This window comes from Symphalangus syndactylus, chromosome 13, assembly GCF_028878055.3.
Source record: "Symphalangus syndactylus isolate Jambi chromosome 13, NHGRI_mSymSyn1-v2.1_pri, whole genome shotgun sequence".
Taxonomy (NCBI): Eukaryota; Metazoa; Chordata; class Mammalia; order Primates; family Hylobatidae; genus Symphalangus; species Symphalangus syndactylus.
The window spans coordinates 30,939,674-30,958,106 of NC_072435.2; the positions used below are offsets into that span (position 1 = coordinate 30,939,674).

The window sequence follows — 18,433 nt, forward strand, 5'->3', positions numbered from 1 at the left end:
TTTAGGAGAGACAGGGTTTCACCATGTTGGCCAGGCTGGTGTCAAACTCCTGACCTCAAGTGATCTGCCTGCCTCGGCCTCCCAAAGTGCTCGGATTACAGGCATGAGCCACCACAGCTGGCTGGTCTGCACGCTATTTCTAGATAATCCATGCACATGCACACTACACAATCAAAGCAGAAATATTGTGATATGGTTTGGCTGTCTCCCCACCCAAATCTCAACTTGAATTGTATCTCTCAGAATTCCCATGTGTTGTGGGAGGGACCCAGGGGGAGATAATTGAATCATGGGGTGCAGTCTTTCCCTTGCTATTCTCGTGATAGTTAATAAGTCTCACAAGATCTGATGGGTTTCACAGGGGTTTCCACTTTTGCTTCTTCCTCATTTTCTTTTGCCGCCGCCATGTAAGTAGTGCCTTTGCCTCCTGCCATGACTGTGAGACCTCCCCAACCATGAAGAACTGTAAGTCCAATTAAATCTCTTTTTCTTCCCAGTCTTGGGTATGTCTTTATCAGCAGTGTGAAAACAGGCTAATACCTACTGCAAAGTCAATTATTCATTAGAAATAACACAACATTTCAATATTCATTTTTATTTTCCTCATTAAAGTCATGCATACATTTTTTTTTTAAAGCTCAAAACAGGTTACATACTATATGATTCCATCGAATAACATTCTTGAAATCACAACATTATAGAAATGGAGAGTGGATTCCTGTTGCCAGGGGTTAGGGACAAGGCTGGGGTGTGGGGGTGGAGGGAGGTGGGCATCCTGGGGATCCTCGTGGTGATGAGAATGTCCTGTATCTTCACTGTATCAATGTCAATATCCTGGTTATGAGACTACATTGTAGTTTTGCAAGATGTTCCCATTGGGGGAGGCTGGGTGAAGGGTACACAAGATCCCTCTGTATCATTACTTACAATTGTGTTGAGTTTGCAATGATCTCAAAATAGAAAGTATAATTTAAAAACAAAGTAAAAACAAACCTGCAGGTTTTTTAGGTGTTTTTGTTTTTGTTTTTGCTTTTGCTTTTGAGACAGAGTCTCCCTCTGTCACCCAGGCTAGAGTGCAGTGGTGTGATCGTGGCTCACCACAACCTCCACCTCCAAGGTTCAAGCAATTCTCCCATCTCAACCTCCCAAGTAGCTGGGATTACAGGCACCCACTACCATGCCCGGTTAATTTTTTTGTATTTTTAGTACAGACGGGGTTTCACCATGCTGGTCAGGCTGGTCTAGAACTCCTGACTTCAGGTGATCCACCCACCTCAGCCTCCCAAAGTTCTGGAATTACAGGCGTGAGCCACTGCACCCAGCCTAATTTTCTTTTTCAAATCAACTCACTTACAAGAGCTTAGATAATTCCACAGACTTCTGTTTTGTCCTAAAGAACTTTTGAGATTCCAGTCACATTTTTTCCAACTCGCCATAAAATAAATACGTTTTTTTAAGCGAGAATCTTTCTATTTGTCTGTATTCTGAGTTCCCTGTTCACACCTATTGCCATATGGAAATACCCCAGATACACGGGTTTCTGTTTGTTTTTCGAAAGCCTGGGATGGAAAGACTGTGTGGCGGGGTGGGGGGGCTCCCTAGAAGGAAGTGTTCACCTTGCAAATGACGAAGGATGAGAAGAGTTCCGCTGGAAAAGGAGGGACAAGTCTGGGAAAGACGGGCAACGTGGAGGAGAGTTAGTTAGCTAAGGTAACGCCATCCCACGAAGAGCGGAGTGAAAACAAGCAGAAGGAGAGTGGCCAGGAAGGAAGGGGACATCGGGCCACAGTGGCCCATGAAGCTGTCACCTACACCGCCTGGGTCTTCTCGGCCACAGTGTCCACTGTGGAGCGCGTGAATGACTTGCTCTCCCTGACCACGGACTCTTCAGTCAACACATTCCGGAGAAGGCCGGGGAGGGATTTCCGCAGTCGGCCCTGGAAGCCGTGGCCGGCCGCCACGTAGATGATGGGGTTGATGCAGCAGTTGATGTAGGCAAAGGAGATACACAGGGAGTCCAGCTTCTTCAGCAGCAGGAAGGTGGGTGACAACGGCTCCAGTAAGGACATCATTATCCCCGTCACCTGGTAGGGCAACCAGAAGATAAAGAAACTGGCCACCACCGCCACCACCACCTTGAGTGTCTTGGTGGACCTTGTGGCCCTGCGGCTCCACGTCCGGAGCAGAAGGAAGGTGTAACAGATTGTGAGCGTGAGTAGAGGCCACAGGAAGCCCAGGACCAGCCGGACGATGGCCACGGCTCGCTCCCGCCGTTTGTCGTTGCTGTAGTCCACGCCACATGACACCTTTCGTGGAAAGTACTCCTCCCGGACCACCCGGTACAGGAAGGAGGGTATGGTCAGCAGCAGGGCTAAACCCCAAGCCACGGCACAGGCAATCCAGGCCAAGCCGGCCCCTCGGAAGTTCTGGCACCAGATAGGGTTAAACACCAGCAGAAAGCGGTCGGCGCTGATGGTGGCCAGCAGCAGGATGCTGGCGTACATGTTGAGCAGGATGAGGGAGGGCAGGATGCTGCAGGCGGCCGCGCCGAAGGGCCAGTGGTGATGCTGTACAATGGACGTGAACAAGATGGGCAGCGCCAGGCAGGAGAGGAAGTCGGCTACCGCCAAATTGAGGAACCAGATGGCATTGATGGTCCGTTTGACCTCGAATGCCGTCACCCAGACCACCAGGGCATTGCCCAGCACTCCCACCAGGAAGACGACTGCAAAGATGACCAAGGCCAGGATGTCTGGAACACGCAGCGTGTTAGAAGTTTTATCCACAGGGGTGTTGAGGTCCAGGTTATCGTTGTCATCGTAGTGCCCATAATCAGGGCTGGTACTATTGAAGAAGTCCTAAGGGGAATCGGAGAGAGCAGAGAGGATAAGTCTGCAGACACGTGCCCAGGGAGGGGCATCCTGGCCCAGGCATGTGGCTTTTCCCCTGTGTGGCTTTTTCTCACTAGGAAATGGGGATGCTGAGGGCTGAGAGTCAACTAGGGTGTCACACCACTTATTAAAATATTGACGCAGACGCCATAGCTCACGCCTGTCATCCCAGCACTTTGGGAGGCCGAGGCGGGCTGACTGCTTGAGCCCAGGAGTTCAAGAATAGCCTGGGCAACATGGCAAAACCCCATCTCTACCAAAAATACAAAAATTAGCTGGGCATGGTTGCACTTGCCTGTAGTCCCAGCTACTCAGGAGGCTGAGGTAGGAGGATCACCTAAGCCCAGGAGGCAGAGGTTGCAGTGAGCCGAGATCATACCATTGCACTCCAGCCTAGGTGACAGAGTGAGACCCTGTCTCAAAAAAAAAAAAAAAATGAAATGAAATGATTCCACGCTGGTTGGACCCCTTGCCAGCCTGCCACCTCTCCCCTCAGTCCCATCCTTCAAAGCCCCTGGGCTTCCCCACGATCCAGCAACCTAATGGTTAAAGTCTAGCCCTACTGCAAGGCTGTAGCCACTACCCATTCAGACTGGTCAGTGCAGGACACAACGCTTGTTACTTTTTTTTTTTTTTGGAGACAGAGTCTCACTTTATTGCCCAGCCTGGAGCGAAGTGGCACGATCTCGGCTCACTGCAACCTCCGCCTCTTGGGTTCAAGCGATTCTCCTGCCCCAGCCTCCTGAGTAGCTGGGATTACAGATGCCCACCAACATGCCTGGCTAATTTTTGTATTTTTAGTAGAGCCGGGGTTTCACCATGTTGGCCAGGCTGGTCTCGAACTCCTGACCTCTGGTGATCCATCCGCCTCAACCTCCCAAAGTGCTGGGATTACAGGCATGAGCCACTGCGCCCAGCCATTCCCATAGTTTGAACCAAGAAGAAAAAGTTTATAAAGCTTAGAAAAAGTACCCAAGACCACAAAACACCCATGACTATACACAAAGCCCCACGTTGCCCAATCTGATTGCATGCTCTTGTCACACTGTGAACCTGGGTAAACCCGCTCAGCTGAGAATTCGAGGCATCTGTACATTGGAAAACAAGGTTCCTTGTCGGGAAAAGGGCTTGTGGGTGGCTGTATAAACTGGCCATAAAAATAGAATATTGGGGACCAGCCCCAACAGCTCCTGTTGTGCAACAATGCAGTGTGCTAAAACAAACAAATGAGAGCAGATGGTCTTTACTTAAAATTTGGATTTTTTTTCTCACCATGGATTTTTTTGCATTAATTTTGATTCTTTATTTTTATTTTTTTATTTTTTATTTATTTTTTATTTTTTATTATTTTTTATTTTATTTTATTTTTTTTTTGAGACGGAGTCTCGCTCTGTCGCCCAGGCTGGAGTGCAGTGGCGCGATCTCGGCTCACTGCAAGCTCCGCCTCCCGGGTTCACGCCATTCTCCTGCCTCAGTCTCTCTGAGTAGCTGGGACTACAGGCGCCCGCCACCACGCCCGGCTAATTTTTTGTATTTTTAGTAGAGACGGGGTTTCACCATGGTCTCGATCTCCTGACCTCGTGATCCGCCCGCCTCGGCCTCCCAAAGTGCTGGGATTACAAGCGTGAGCCACCGCGCCCGGCCCTATTTTTTATTTTTTATTTTTTTTGAGACGGAGTCTCGCTCTGTCACCCAGGCTGGAGTGCAGTGGCGCAATCTCGGCTCACTGCAAGCTCTACCTCCCGGGTTCACGCCGTTCTCCTGCCTCAGCCTCTCCGAGTAGCTGGGACTACAGGTGCCCGCCACAACGCCAGGCTAATTTTTTGTATTTTTAGTAGAGACGGGGTTTCACCGTGGTCTCGATCTCCTGACCTCGTGATCCGCCCGCCTCGGCCTCCCAAAGTGCTGGGATTACAAGCGTGAGCCACCGCGCCTGGCAATTTTGATTCTTTAAAAGACTGTATGGGGCTGGACGCGGTGGCTCACACCTGTAATCCCAGCACTTTGGGAGGCGGGCGGATCACAAGGCCAAGAGATCGAGACCATCCTGGCCAACAAAGTGAAACCTTGTCTCTACTAAAAATACAAAAATTAGCCAGGTGTGGTGGCACGCACCTGTAGTCCCAGCTACTCGGGAGGCTGAGGCAGGAGAATCGCTTGAACCCAGGAGGTGGAGGTTGCAGGGAGCCGAGATTGCACCACTGCACTCCAGCCTAGCAACAGAGCGAGACTCTGTCTCAAAAACAAAAACAAAAAAGATTGTATAAAAATATTATTTTAAACAAATTTTTAGAGACAGGGTCTTTGTCACCCAGGCTGGAGTACAGTGGTGTGATCATGACTCACTGCAGCCTTGATTTCCGAGGCTGAGGCGATCTTCTCGCCTCAGCCTCCCAAGTAGCTGCCACAGGCACACACCACTATGCCTGGCTTATTTTTTTAATTTTTAGTAGAGATAGGGTCTTGCTATGTTGCCAGGGCTGGTCTCAAACTCCTGGCCTCAAACAATCCACCTGCCTCAGCCTCCCAAAGTGCTGGGATTACAGGCATGAGTCTATGGGAATGCTTTTGCCCCGGGCTCCAGTAGTCCAGTAATGGTGGGCTCAGAAGGGCACTCAGGTTAGGAGCACTGGCTTTGGAGTCAGTCCCTGGGGTTCAGTTCCTGACTGCCCTATGTGAAGCCCGCATGACCCTCTGCAAGTTCATCTACTGCTCCACACCTCCCGTTTTCTCCTTGTTAACTCCCATAGAGAGCCGAGCAGCCCATCCGTTTTTTTTTTTTAGACTGAGTTTTGCTCTTGTTGCCCACTCAGCTCACTGCAACCTCCGCCTCCCAGGTTCAAGCGATTCTCCTGCCTCAGCCTCCTGAGTAGCTGGGATTACAGGCATGCACCACCATGCCCGGCCAATTTTGTATTTTTAGTAGAGACAGGGTTTCTCCATGTTGGTCAGGCTGGTCTCGAACTCCCAACCTCAGATGATCCGCTGGCCTTGGCCTCCCAAAGTGCTGGGATTACAGGCATGAACCACCGCGCCTGGCCAGCAGCCCATCTGTTCTAACTGATATCATTTCAAAACCCTAAGCCATTACGAGGAGTTATCCATTTCTTTTTTCTTTCTTTTTTTTTTTTTTTTTTTAGATGGAGTCTCACTCTGTCACCAGGCTGGAGTGCAGTGGCACGATCTTGGCTCACTGCAACCTCTGCCTCCCGGGTTCAAGAGATTCTCCTGCCTCAACCTCCTGAGTAGCTGGGATTACAGGTGGCATGCCACCATGCCCGGCTTATTTTTGTATTTTTAGTAGAGACGGGGTTTCACCATGTTGGTCAGGCTGGTCTCGAACTCCTGACCCATGATCTGCCCACCTCAGCCTCCCAAAGTGCTGGGATTACGGGCAAGACCCACCACGCCTGGCCAGGAGTTATCAATTTCAAGTAGATTTTGCTGATTTTTTAGGTGTAGTGTTATTTAACCTGTTCCTCTCTCCCTTGGTTTTGCTGTAAAGTGGTAGGTTGAGATCTAGAACTTTGATTAGATTTAGGTACAATTTTTTTTTGGCAAAAATTACTTCATAGATGGTTCTGCGTCTTTCCTGCTGCCTCACATCAATGGCACCGAATCTCTGATTGCCTCTCTTCTTGGCACACTAAGACTGATTGTAGGATCATGGTGCCAACCCTCAACAAAATGTTTGGGGGCAGCAAGAGGAAGTTACAAACAGGAATAAGAAATAGATTTTTTTGCCAAGCGCTGTGGCTCACGCCTGTGATCCCAGCACTTTGGAGGCCAAAGTGGGAGGATTGCTTGAGCCCAGGAGTTAGAGACCAGCCTGAGCACCATAGCAAGACTCCTGTCTCTACAGAAAAAAAGTAGCCGGGTATGGTGGTGTGCTCCTGTGGTCCTAGATACTTGGAAGGGTGAGGCGGGAAGATCACTAGAGCCTAGGAGGTCAAGGCTGCAGTGAGCTATGATCATGCCACTGCACTCCAGCCTGGACAACAGAGTGAGACCCTCTCTCCCAAAAATAATAATAATGTCACAGTTAAATGTGACTATTTGGGGCCAGTGATGCAGGGTAGAAGAATTTACCAAGACAGTTGTAGGTAAAGAAAAGTAGATTTATTAGAGAAAGTAGGAAAATATGTTGCAAGAGTGCAAAGGGCAGGTCAGCAAGAGAGAAGCTAACTGCAAAGAGACAAAGGCTCGCTAGTGATTTTATATGATGGTGCTTGTGCTGTGTGTGAAAAGGGCTTTGTGAAGTACCAATAACACCAAGGTTGCAGTGAGCTAACTTGCATTTTTCTATTAGCTGAGTGGCTGGCGATAGCTGGATGCAGGAAAATTGGGAGTTATTTGCACAGGAGAGCTGTGTGTCCTAGACCATGAAAAGAGGCAGATGTACAGTTTATCTGCTTCCTCTTTTTGCTTTCCCTCGGTCCTGCCAGCCTGACTCCTTTTCCCTAATTAGGACTCCACAAAAAACACTCCAGCAAAAGGAATAACTAGAGGGAGAGAGAGGAGAGGGAAGGAGGCAGGAAGGGAGGGAAGAGGAAGAAAGGGAGAAGAGAGGGAGGAGGGAACGAAGGAGGGAAGGAGGAGGAAATGAGGAAGGGAAGAAGGGTGAAAGGGAGAAAGACAGGAAGAAAGAAAAGAAACAAAGGAGGGAGGAGGAAATTAGAGAGGAAGAAAGGAGAGAGGGACAGAGGGACAGAGGGAGGAAGGAGGGCAGGGTTATAGATGACTAAGAATGGCAGTGGTGGATTCGTAGGGGCTAATAATATTCTCTTCACTTTTGTGTGTTTGAAACTTTCCATAATAAAATAAAGAACAGGCCAGGTGCAGTGACTCATGCCTGTCATCCCAACAATTCAGGAGGCCGAGGCAGGTGGATCACTTGGGTCAGGAGTTCTAGACCAGCCTGGGCAACATGGTGAAACCCCATCTCTACTAAAAATACAAAAAAAATAGCCAGGTATGGTGGCATGTGCCTGTAGTCCCAGCTACTTGGGAGGCTAAGGCAGGAGAATCTCTGGAACCCAGGAGGCGGAGGTTGCAGTGAGCCGAGACAGCCCCATTGCACTCCAGCCTGGGTAACAGAGTGAGACTCCATCTAAAAAAAAAAAAAAAAAAATAGAACAAAAAGGTCCTGATCACTTCTTCCCAGACAGAGCTGCAGGAAGCTGTCATGCACCCAAGAAAGAAAGGCTGCAGTCCATGGCAGCTGGACTGGAGAGAAAGCCTTGTAGGCGAAATCTGTGTCCAGAGGCAGCAGACACTGCAGTAAAGCATCCATCAGGGCACTGAGTGATCACACGAAAGCAGCCAGTACTTACTGAGCACCTACTATGCATGCGTCACGGAATTTGCTCTTTCCTTCCTGACCACAACCTACAAGGAGTTTCTGTTAATATGCCCATTTCAGGCCAGGTGTGGTGGCTCAGGCCTATAACCCGAGCACTTTGGGAGGCCAAGGTGGGCAGATCACCTGAGGTCAGGGATTCGAGACCAGCCTGGCCAACATGGTGAAACCCCGTCTCTACTAAAAATACAAAAATTAGCCAGGCGTGGTGGTGGGCACCTGTAATCCCAGCTACTTGGGAGGCTGAGGCAGGAGAATCACTTGATTCTGGGAGGCGGAAGTTGCAATGAGCTGAGGTAGCAACACTGCACTCCAGCCTGGGAGACAGAGTGAGACTCCACCTCAAAAAAAAAGAAAGACAGAAAGACAGAGAGAAAGAGAGAAAGAGGAAAGAAAGAAAGAAAGAAAGAAAGAAAGAAAGAAAGAAAGAAAGAAAGAAAGAAAGAAAGAAAGAAAGAAAGAAAGAAAGAAAGAAAGGAAAGGAAAGGAAAGGAAAGGAAAGGAAAGGAAAGGAAAGGAAAGGAAAGGAAAGGAAAGGAAAGGAAAGGAAAGGAAAGGAAAGGAAAGGAAAGGAAGAAAGAAAGAAAGAAAGAAAGAAAGAAAGAAAGCAAGCAAGCAAGCAAGCAAGCAAGCCCGTTTCATTGATGAAGAAGCAGGAGGCACCAGAAGGTGAAGTAGGCTGTTCCAGGTCACTCAGAGAGGATGTGAACCCATACAGGCCGGAATGCAAACCAGACAGGCTGCCCCTGACCATTTCCAAGAGGTGAGTTTTGTGACCTATGGAGCTAGCCCAGTCCTGAAGGCCACTTTGACACCAACCCAGAGAAAAGGGGACAGCAAGAAATAGAAATCATTCTGGAAATACTGAGAGCTGGATTTGCAGCTCTAAATATTTGAATTTGCAGATGGAATTTTGTACTTTTTTTTTTTTTTTTGAGATGGAGTCTCACTCTGTCGCCAGGCTGGAGTGCAGTGGCACGATCTCGGGTCACATTGCAATCTCTGCCTCCCAGGTTCAAGCGATTCTCCTGCCTCAGCCTCCTGAGTAGCTGGGACTAAAGGCACCTGCCACCACACCCTGCTAATTTTTGTATTTTTAGTAGAGACAGGGTTTTACCATGTTGGTCAGGCTGGTCTCGAACTCCTGACCTTGTGATCTGCCCGCCTTGGCCTCCCAAAGTGCTGGGATTACAGGCAAGAGCCACCATGCCCGGCCTGGTTTTTATACCTTTAAAACACTCACCTCAAGATTAAATAAGATGAAAAATGCCTAAGCACCTAGCACAGTGCCTGACACAGAGAAGAGGACAAGAAGTGGCAGCCATTGGTATTATTATTTGTCAATTATTGAAGAGCTCAGATCCACATCCCTGAACCACTTTTTTTTTTTTTTCTGAGACCAGGTCTCACTCTGTCACCCAGGCTGTAGCTCAGGGGTGCTATCTTGGCTCACTGTAGCCTTGACTTCTCAGGCTCAAGTGATCCTCCTGCCTCAGCTTCCCAAGCAGCTGGGACTACAGGCGCATACTACTGTGCTCAGCTAATTTTTAATTTTTTGTAAAGAGGAGGGTCTCACTGTGTTGCCCAGGCTGGTCTTGAACTCCTGGGTTCAAGCAATCCTCCCGCCTTGGTCTCCCAAAGTGCTGGGATTACAGGCATGAACCACCACGCCCAGCCCCTCTTTTTATATTTGTTTTTTTTCTTTTTTTTTTGAGACGGGGTCTTGATCTGTCACCCAGGCTTGTGTGCAGTGGTGCAATCATGGATCACTGTCACCCCAACCCCTCTGGCTCAAGCAATCCTCCTGCCTCAGCCTCTCGAGTAGCTAGGACTACAGTTGTGCACCACCACAGCCAGCTAATTTTTGTATTTTTTTTATTTTTTTTTTTTGGTAGAGATGGGTCTTGCTTTGTTGCACAGGCTGGTCTCAAACTCCTAACTTCAAGCAACCCTCCTGCCTTGAACTCCCAAAGTGCTGAGATTACAGATGTAAGCCACCATGCCTGGATAATTGTTTTTTTTTCTTATTTCTAGTTCCCTTACATTGCACCTGCCCAAGGTTAGCCAGGCTATGCGCAGTGGGCATTTACTGGTGGAATCATATCCATGAGTAAATTATTGAAAGATAAGATGTCAGTATCTGCTAATGAGTGAATGAAAAAGGTGGGGTTTAGCCACGTGGTGGAATATTACTCAGCCATGAAAAGGAAGTGCTGACACATGCTACAATGTGGATGAATCTTGAAAACATGATGCTAAGTGAAAGAAGCCAGTCGCAAAAGGCCACTAAAAATACAAAACTTAGCTGGCGTGTTGGCGCACACCTGTCATCCCAGCTACTCCAGAGACTGAGGCAGGAGAATCACTTGAACCTGGGAGGCAGAGGTTGCAGTAAGCTGAGATCGTGCCACTGCACTCCAGCCTTGAATGAGCAAGACTGTGTCTCAAAAAAAAAAAAAAACAAAAGGTGATAGAAAGATGGATGGATATAAATGAATGGATGGATGGATAGATAATGAATGGGTGAATGAGTGGATGCATGGATGATGGATAGACAGATGACTGATAGACAGACAATGGATACATAGAGATACGATTGAGAGATAGATGATGGATAGATAGATAGATAGATAATGGGCTGGGCGTGGTGGCTCATGCCTGTAATCACTTGAGGCCAGAAGATCAAGACCAGCCTGGCCAACATGGCGAAACCCCATCTCCACTAAAAGTACAAAAAAATTAGCTGGGCCTGGTGATGTGTGCCTGTAGTCCCAGCTACTTGGAAGGCTGAGGCAGGAGAATCGCTTGAACCTGAGAGGTGGAAGTTGCAATGAGTCAAGATTGTGCCACTGCACTCCAGCCTGGGCAACAGAGCAAGACCCTGTCTCAAAAAAAATATAGCTAGATAACGGATGGATGGATGGATGGATGGACGGATGGATGAATGGATGGACGGATGGATGGACGAATGGATGGACGGATGGGTGGATGGATGGATGGATGGATGGATGGATGGATGGATGGATGGATAATGGAGAGATAGATATAGTAAATTTGGAGAGTCTGGGTAAAATGTATATGTATATGAGCCTGTTCCATTCTTGTCATTCTTCTGTAAGTTTGAAAATATTTCCAAACAGAAGGTTAACATTTTTAAAAATATTTTCATTGGTGAACAGCCCCTGCCCTCAGCCACCCACTTCTTCTATTGCCCGCTCCCAGCACCATAAGTTCCTATTTCCTACTCCGGGACACCCCCACTCCAGGTCCCCACGTTCATGTCACTAAAGAGTTAATGCTAGGTGCAGCAGGAAGCCCTAGACCCTGCCCAGGGGACCTCTGCACTTCAGCCCGTTGTTAAATATTTTGAATGTCCCCCTTGGCTGTGACGCATGAAGGTAAATTTTGCCTCTGCTGGTTTCACAAGCTCCCAGCAATCCTTGACTGCAGAATGACTCAGACTGTCGTAAGGGGAGCCTCCCCACCCTCTGCTCTGACATTGCCTTGTCACTCCCTCATCAGCTGACAAAGCTCCTTTACTGCCATGAGCTCACTCAGTCCTTTCCTCTGGTTGACTCCAGAAAGGCAGAAAAAATATGCTGATTCCAACATCCCGTGGTTTCCAGGATCTTCAGACACAAACGGCTTGCAAAGTTTTGCCACTGCAGCACCTCTCCAAAGACTGGAAATACCTGACATATCCAGCAAGAGGAGACTGGCTAAATTAATCATGGTACATCCAGGCAACAGAATACTACACAGCTATCAAAAAGAATGGAAAAGTTGGCCAGGTGCAGTGCCTCATGCCTGTAATCCTAGCACTTTGGGAGGCTGAAGCAGGGGGATTGCTTGAGCCCAGGAGTTCAAGATCAGCCTGGGTAACCTAGCAAGACCCTATCCCTACAAAAAAGAAAAAAAAAACAAACAAAAAGAATGAGGAAGTTGTTTACATAATGATGTGGAAAGACCTCCAAGATCTAGGGTGAGGCCAGGAGCGGTGGCTCATGCCTGTAATCCCAGCACTTTGGGAGGCCAAGGAAGGTGGATCACTTGAGGTCAGGAGTTCAAGCCCAGCCTGGCCAACATAGTGAAACCCCGTCTCTACTAAAAATGCAAAAATTAGCTGGGTGTGATGGCAGGCACCTGTAATTCCAGCTACTCAGGAAACTGAGGCAGGAAAATCACTTGAACCCGGGAGGCCGAAGTTGCAGTGAGCCGAGAAAGTGCCACTGCACTCTAGCCTGGGCGACAGAGTGAGACTCCATCTCTAAGAAATAAAATAAAATAGGCTGGACACGGTGGCTCATGCCTGTAATTCCGGCAATTTGGGAGGGCCAGGCGAGTGGATCACCTGAGGTCAGCAGTTCAAGACCAGCCTGACCAACATGGTGAAACCCTGTCTCTACTAAAAATACAAAAATTAGCCAGGAGTAGCAGCGTGTGCCTGTAGTCCTAGCTATCTGGGAGGCTGAGGCAGAAGAATCGCTGGAACCTGGGAGGTGGAGGCTACAGTGAGCCGAGATCACTTCACTACACTCCAGCGTGGGCAACAAGAGCAAAACTCCATCTCAAAAATAAAATAAAATAAATAAAATAAAATAGTGAAAAACAAATGTAGATAGCTGCATTGTGGCACATGGCCCACATACTGGGCAGTGCAGGTCCAAGGCTACTCCAGGGGTTCTAATTGCCCGGCACTATGCCATGTGCTTCCCAGGTGTTGGCTTAGTAATTTCCTAATCACAGTGCATGTCTATGTCACAACGGCACGAAGGGCAGGGTACTATTACTGTTCCTAAATTCACATGCTCATTAGAGGAATAACCCTTGTCTGTTGCATGGAGAAAGGGGCAGAGAGCAGAAGCCAGGAGGAAATGGAGATTGGAACTGTCCAGGTGACGTGAGGCATGACAGTGGCTTAGACAAGGGTGCTGGTAGCAAGATGCGAACGATCAGATGAGAACAGGGTGAAGGAGAAGGCGCAGTACTTACAAGAATAGCCATAATCATTGCTAAGCTGTCCTGAGCCTTTCTTGTGTATTATCTCATTTAACCCACAAAGCAACCCTAGGAGACTTACTTGTTGCAATACAACACTCATTTTCCAGATGAGAAAAATGAGGCTACAGAGAAATGAAGAGACCTCTCCAAGTCTTCTCACTTAGCAAGAACAGAGACAGGAGAGAAACTCCTGAGACCTGAGCTCCAGAGCCCTCTTTTTTTCTTTTTTTTTTTTTTTTGAGATGGAGTCTCGCTCTGTCCCCAGGCTGGAGTGCAGTGGCGCAATCTCGGCTCACTGAAAGCTCCACCTCCTGGATTCACACCATTCTCCAGCCTCAGCCTCCCGAGTAGCTGGGACTACAGGTGCCCGCCACCACACCCGGCTAATTGTATTTTTAGTAGAGACGGGGTTTCACCGTGTTAGCCAGGATGGTCTCAATCTCCTGACCTCATGATCCGCCCACCTCAGCCTCCCAAAGTGCTGGGATTACAGGCATGAGCCACTACGCCCAGCCCAGAGCCCTCTCTTTGAGTGGCTACCAGGCAGGCCTAAAGTGCATTGGGAGTGGGGGGGCATGCATTCTAGGTTGAAAGGAGAGAGGAAGGGCAGGTGGTGCACAGCAGAAATGAAAGGTCAGCATGGCTGGCAGGCAGCCAAGATGGGACTGGAAGGTCTGCAGATGCTGAGTTAAAGAATGTGGCTGGAAGCCAGGTGCGATGGCTCACGCCTGTAATCCCAGCACTTTGGGAGGCTGAGGCGGGTGGATCACGAGGTCAGGAGTTCGAGACCAGCCTGGCCAACGTGGTAAAACCCCATCTCTACTAAACTAAAATACAAAAATTAGCCCTGTGTGGTGGCACCCACCTGTAATACCAGCTATTTGGGAGGCTGAGGCAGGAGAATCACCAGAATCCAGGAGGCGGAGGTGCAGTGAGCCAAGATTGCACCACTGCCCTCCAGCCTGGGTGACAGAGCGAGACTCCGTCTCAAAACAAAACAAAACAAAACAGACCAAATATTGGAAGCAAACTAAATTTCCATTGAAGGGGATGAAACCTCCTATTAGCATATTACTCAGCTGATAAAAGAAAGAAAGAAGCACCAGGCTGGGCAACATAGCAAGACCCCACCTCTGCAAAAAATTTTAAATCTAGCTGGGTATGGTGGCATGCACCTGTAGTCCTACCTACTCAGGAGGCTGAGGTGGGAGACCTCAGTAGACCCTGTCTAGAATAAAGAAAAAAAGGAGGAGGAGGAGGCAACTCCCTTGAACTACACGGGAATGAAGTAACTTCCTCAAGGTTGTTTAAGGGGAAATTAATGAACCCCTTAATACAATGCCTGGTATGCAGTAAGCACTCAATAAATGCTAGTTAATAATACTATATGTTATTCATGAAAAAAAGCCAGACGTAGAGTACTGTACAAAACATACTGCTATTGATAAGGCTGTATGTTTATAATACATAAACATACATTGAGCGCCCACATTGAGAAATGTCACCCACATTGAGCACCAACTGTATACCAGGCACTGTTACAAGAACTTTTCAGGCATTCACTCAGTCAATTCTCTCAACTAGCCTATGACGTAGGTTCTAGTATCATCCTCACCTTAAAGACAAGGAGGAGGAGGCTGGGTGCGATGGCTCATGCCTGTAATCCCAGCACTTTGGGAGGCCGAGGCGGGAAGATTGCTTGAGGTCAGGAGTTCAAGACCAGCCTGGCCAACATGGTGAAACCCCGTCTCTACTAAAAATACAAAAATTAGCCAGGCGTGGTGGCGGGCACCTATAGTCCCAGCTACCTGGGAGGCCGAGGCAGGAGAATCACTTGAACCCAGGAGGTGGAGGTTACAGTGAGCCAAGATCGCACCACTGCACTCCAGCCTGGGCGACAGAGCAAGACACTGTCTCAAAAAACAAAAAGATAAGGAGAGAGAAGCATGGAGACGACAGATCTCTGCAACTATTTCACAGTAGAGATGGAAGCTGAGCTCAGTTTTGGGGTTCCCTGCATCACGCTAGTCCTTTGTTCCCTAAGCATCTGTGCTCTCAGACATCTGTAAACTGTTTCTAGAAGGATCCACCACAAACTGGCATCCCATGATTGCCTCTGGATAGGGGAGGGGGCGATGAAAAGGAGTCAGAGGGCCAGGTACGGTGGCTCACATCTGTAATCCCAGCACTTTGGGAGACCAATGTGGGTGGATCACCTGAGGTCAGGAGTTCAAGACCAGCCTGGCCAACATGGTGAAACTCCATCTCTACTAAAAAGACAAAAAATTAGCCAGGTGTGGTGGCACTTGCCTGAAATCACACCTAGTCGAGAGGCTGAGGCAGGAGAATTGCTTGAACCCGGGAGGCGGAGGTTGTGGTAAGCCAAGATCGTGCCATTGCACTCCAGCCTGGGCGACAAGAATGAAACTTTGTCTCAAAAAAAAAGGAAAGGAAAGGAGTCAGAGGGTCTGGGGTAGGCAGGGAGAATGAGTTTTTCTTTCTATGTTTGTTTTTTCAGATGGGGTCTTGCTCTGTTGCCAGGCTGGAGTGCAGTGACGCAATCTCGGCTCGCTGCAACCTCCGCCTCATGGGTTCAAGCGATTGTCATGCCTCAGCCTCTCAAGTAACTGGGACTACAGGCGCCCACTTACACACTCAGCTAATTTCTCTATTTTTAGTAGAGACGGAGTTTCACCATGTTGGCCAGGATGGTCTCAATCTCCTGACCTCATGATCTGCCCGCCTCAGCCGCCCAAAGTGCTGGGATTACACGCATGAGCCACCGCACCCGGCCAAGAATAAGTTTTTACCAAGTATCCTTTGGTACTTTGGAATATACTTTGGAAAGAAAAAAAAAAGAACAAGAAGAAGAATCAGAGAGTCCCGTTTGCCTAAGTCGGATCTCAAGGGTGGAATGCAGGAATGAAGCAACATCAGACCCCTCCCTGGTCCATCCAAACCATCTTCTGTTTCCTCTTTGACGCAGATGAAGCAAGGCAATGCCTGTGTTACAGCAGGTGCTGAATCGCAGCTCTGCTGGCTCAGTGCCCAGGCTTCCGGATGCAGGGATGACAGGGACCCTCATTTAGCCTGGGGTGCGTTCCTTCTGCCACTGGCAGAATCCATGGCATAACCTGGTTCTGCCACCAACCACGGAGGGTTCCCATCCATCTCTGCTCCTGCCTGGGCCTCAGTTTCCCCATCTCTGTCATGCAGAACATCTGAAACGACCAGGCACAATGGCCTCATGCCAGTAATCCCAGAGCTTTGGGAGACCAAGGTGGGAGGATGGCTTGAGGCCAGGAATTTGAGACCAGCCCTGACAACGTAGCAAGAACCCATCTCTACAAGAATAAAAATGTAAAAAATTAGCCGGACATAGTGGTGCATGCCTGTGGTCCCACATACTCAGGAGGCTAAAGCGGGAGGATCACTTGAGCCCAAGAGTTCAAGACTGCGGTGAGCTATGATGGTGCCACTGCACTCCAGCCTGGGCAATAGTGCAAGACCCCAAGTCGAAAAAGAAAAGAATATCTCTCTGCAAGAGCATCTGAGTAACTTGACCATTCCTCCAAGCTGGTTCTTTCCAGCCTCCCAACATTTTCTCTGTCATTCCCACTGCCTGGAAGGCCTTTTCTAGATTTCTTCACTTGTGGAATTCTTTTAAAAAAAAAAATACAGACAGGGTCTCACTATGTTGGCCAGGCTGGTCTTGAACTCCTGGCCTCAAGCAATCCTCCCGCCTTGGCACAATCCCCAATGTGCTGGGATCACAGGTGTGAGCCACCGCGCTCGGCTGCTTGTGGAATTCTTAGTCACCTTATGAGACCCAACTCAAGGGTCCCCTCCCCTGGGGAATCTTCTCAGGCCCCAGCCCCATGAGGTTGCTGTGGCTCCCACGATCTTGACAATCTTATTCCCATGGCCACATCCCAGCCCTGGAGTGTGAGAGCCTGGGATGCAGAAGAGAGGGAAGGTGGGAGGTAGAAGACAGGGAGAGAGAAGGAAAGGGAGAGACAGACAGAGTTGATGGCGAGAGTTGGGGAGAGAGAAGGACCCACAGTAGCAGAGATGGGAGGGACCCAGGACAAAGTTTCCCGCTCCCATTCCCCATCGAGACTCACCATGTTCTGGTCTCCTGGGCTCCCCGAGGACCGAAGGTCCCTCCTGCCCAAGGGCTGTGGTTTTTAAAGCCCCAAGGGAAGATGCAGGGAGGAAATGACCATCTTACTCTCTGGGGCTCTCATTGGTCTGCACACTGGGCACTGAGGCCACAGCTCCCTCTGCGGGGCACACACCCAAGGGACTCTAACCACCTCCTCCCAGGCAGAGAAGGGGGGCCGGCGCTCGGAAAACCGAGGAAGTTCCTGTGTAGGCTCGGCCCCTCTCCTGGCCTTGCTTTCCGTATTTGGGGCCATCTCTCTCTCTCTCTTTTTTTTTTTTTTTTTAGACAGAATCTTGCTCTGCTGCCCAGGCTGGAGTGCAGTGGTGCAATCTCGGCTCACTGCAACCTCTGCCTCCCGGGTTCAAGCAATTCTCCTGCCTCAGCCTCCCGAGTAGCTGGGATTACACGTGTGTGTCACCACCCCCGGCTAATTCTTTGTATTTTTAGTAAAGACGGGGTTTCGTCATGTTGGCCAGGCTGGACTCGAACTCCTGAGCTCAGGCAATCACCCACCTCGACCTCCCAAAGTGCTAGAATTACAAGTGTGAGCCACCGCACCCGGCCTGGAGCCATCTATCTCTTTCCTCCTAAGACGCCAGGCTTCTGGGCAAAAGCTCAGGAATGCAGTTGGCTTAAGCCCCTCCCTTGGGATTCAAGAAAGCAGAGATTGTAACCCCCACTCAGCCTCCTGGCCAGGCTGATTTGAGGCCCAGAGAGGCCAAGCTAGTCTGTGGAGGTAGCCCAGCATTTAAGTATATTTTACTGTTAAATCTTCCTTCTAGGGCCAAGTACAATGGCTCACACCTATAATCCCAGCACTTTGGGAGGCAAATGAATCACTTGAGGTCAGGAGTTCAAGACCAGCCTGGCCAACATGGTGAAACCCTGTCTCTACTAAAAATACAAAAATTACCCAGGTGTGGTGGCAGGTGCCTGTAATCCCAGCTACTTGGGAAGCTGAGGCAGGAGAATCGCTTAAACCTGGGAGGCAGAGGTTGCAGTAAGCCTAGATTGCAC

General features: G+C 49.1%; 1 protein-coding gene across 1 annotated transcript; it reads right to left on the reverse strand.

The window, feature by feature from the left end:
- Nucleotides 1-579: 579 nt before the first annotated feature.
- On the reverse strand, nt 580-17,426 carry C5AR1 (complement C5a receptor 1). The gene is made up of 2 exons (XM_055240132.2): nt 17,376-17,426; nt 580-2,858 (listed from the first exon to the last, which is right to left on the reverse strand). Exons 1-2 carry the CDS (start codon nt 17,376-17,378, stop codon nt 1,809-1,811), a joined length of 1,053 nt encoding a protein of 350 aa, XP_055096107.1. The 5' UTR covers nt 17,379-17,426; the 3' UTR covers nt 580-1,808.
- Nucleotides 17,427-18,433: the final 1,007 nt, after the last annotated feature.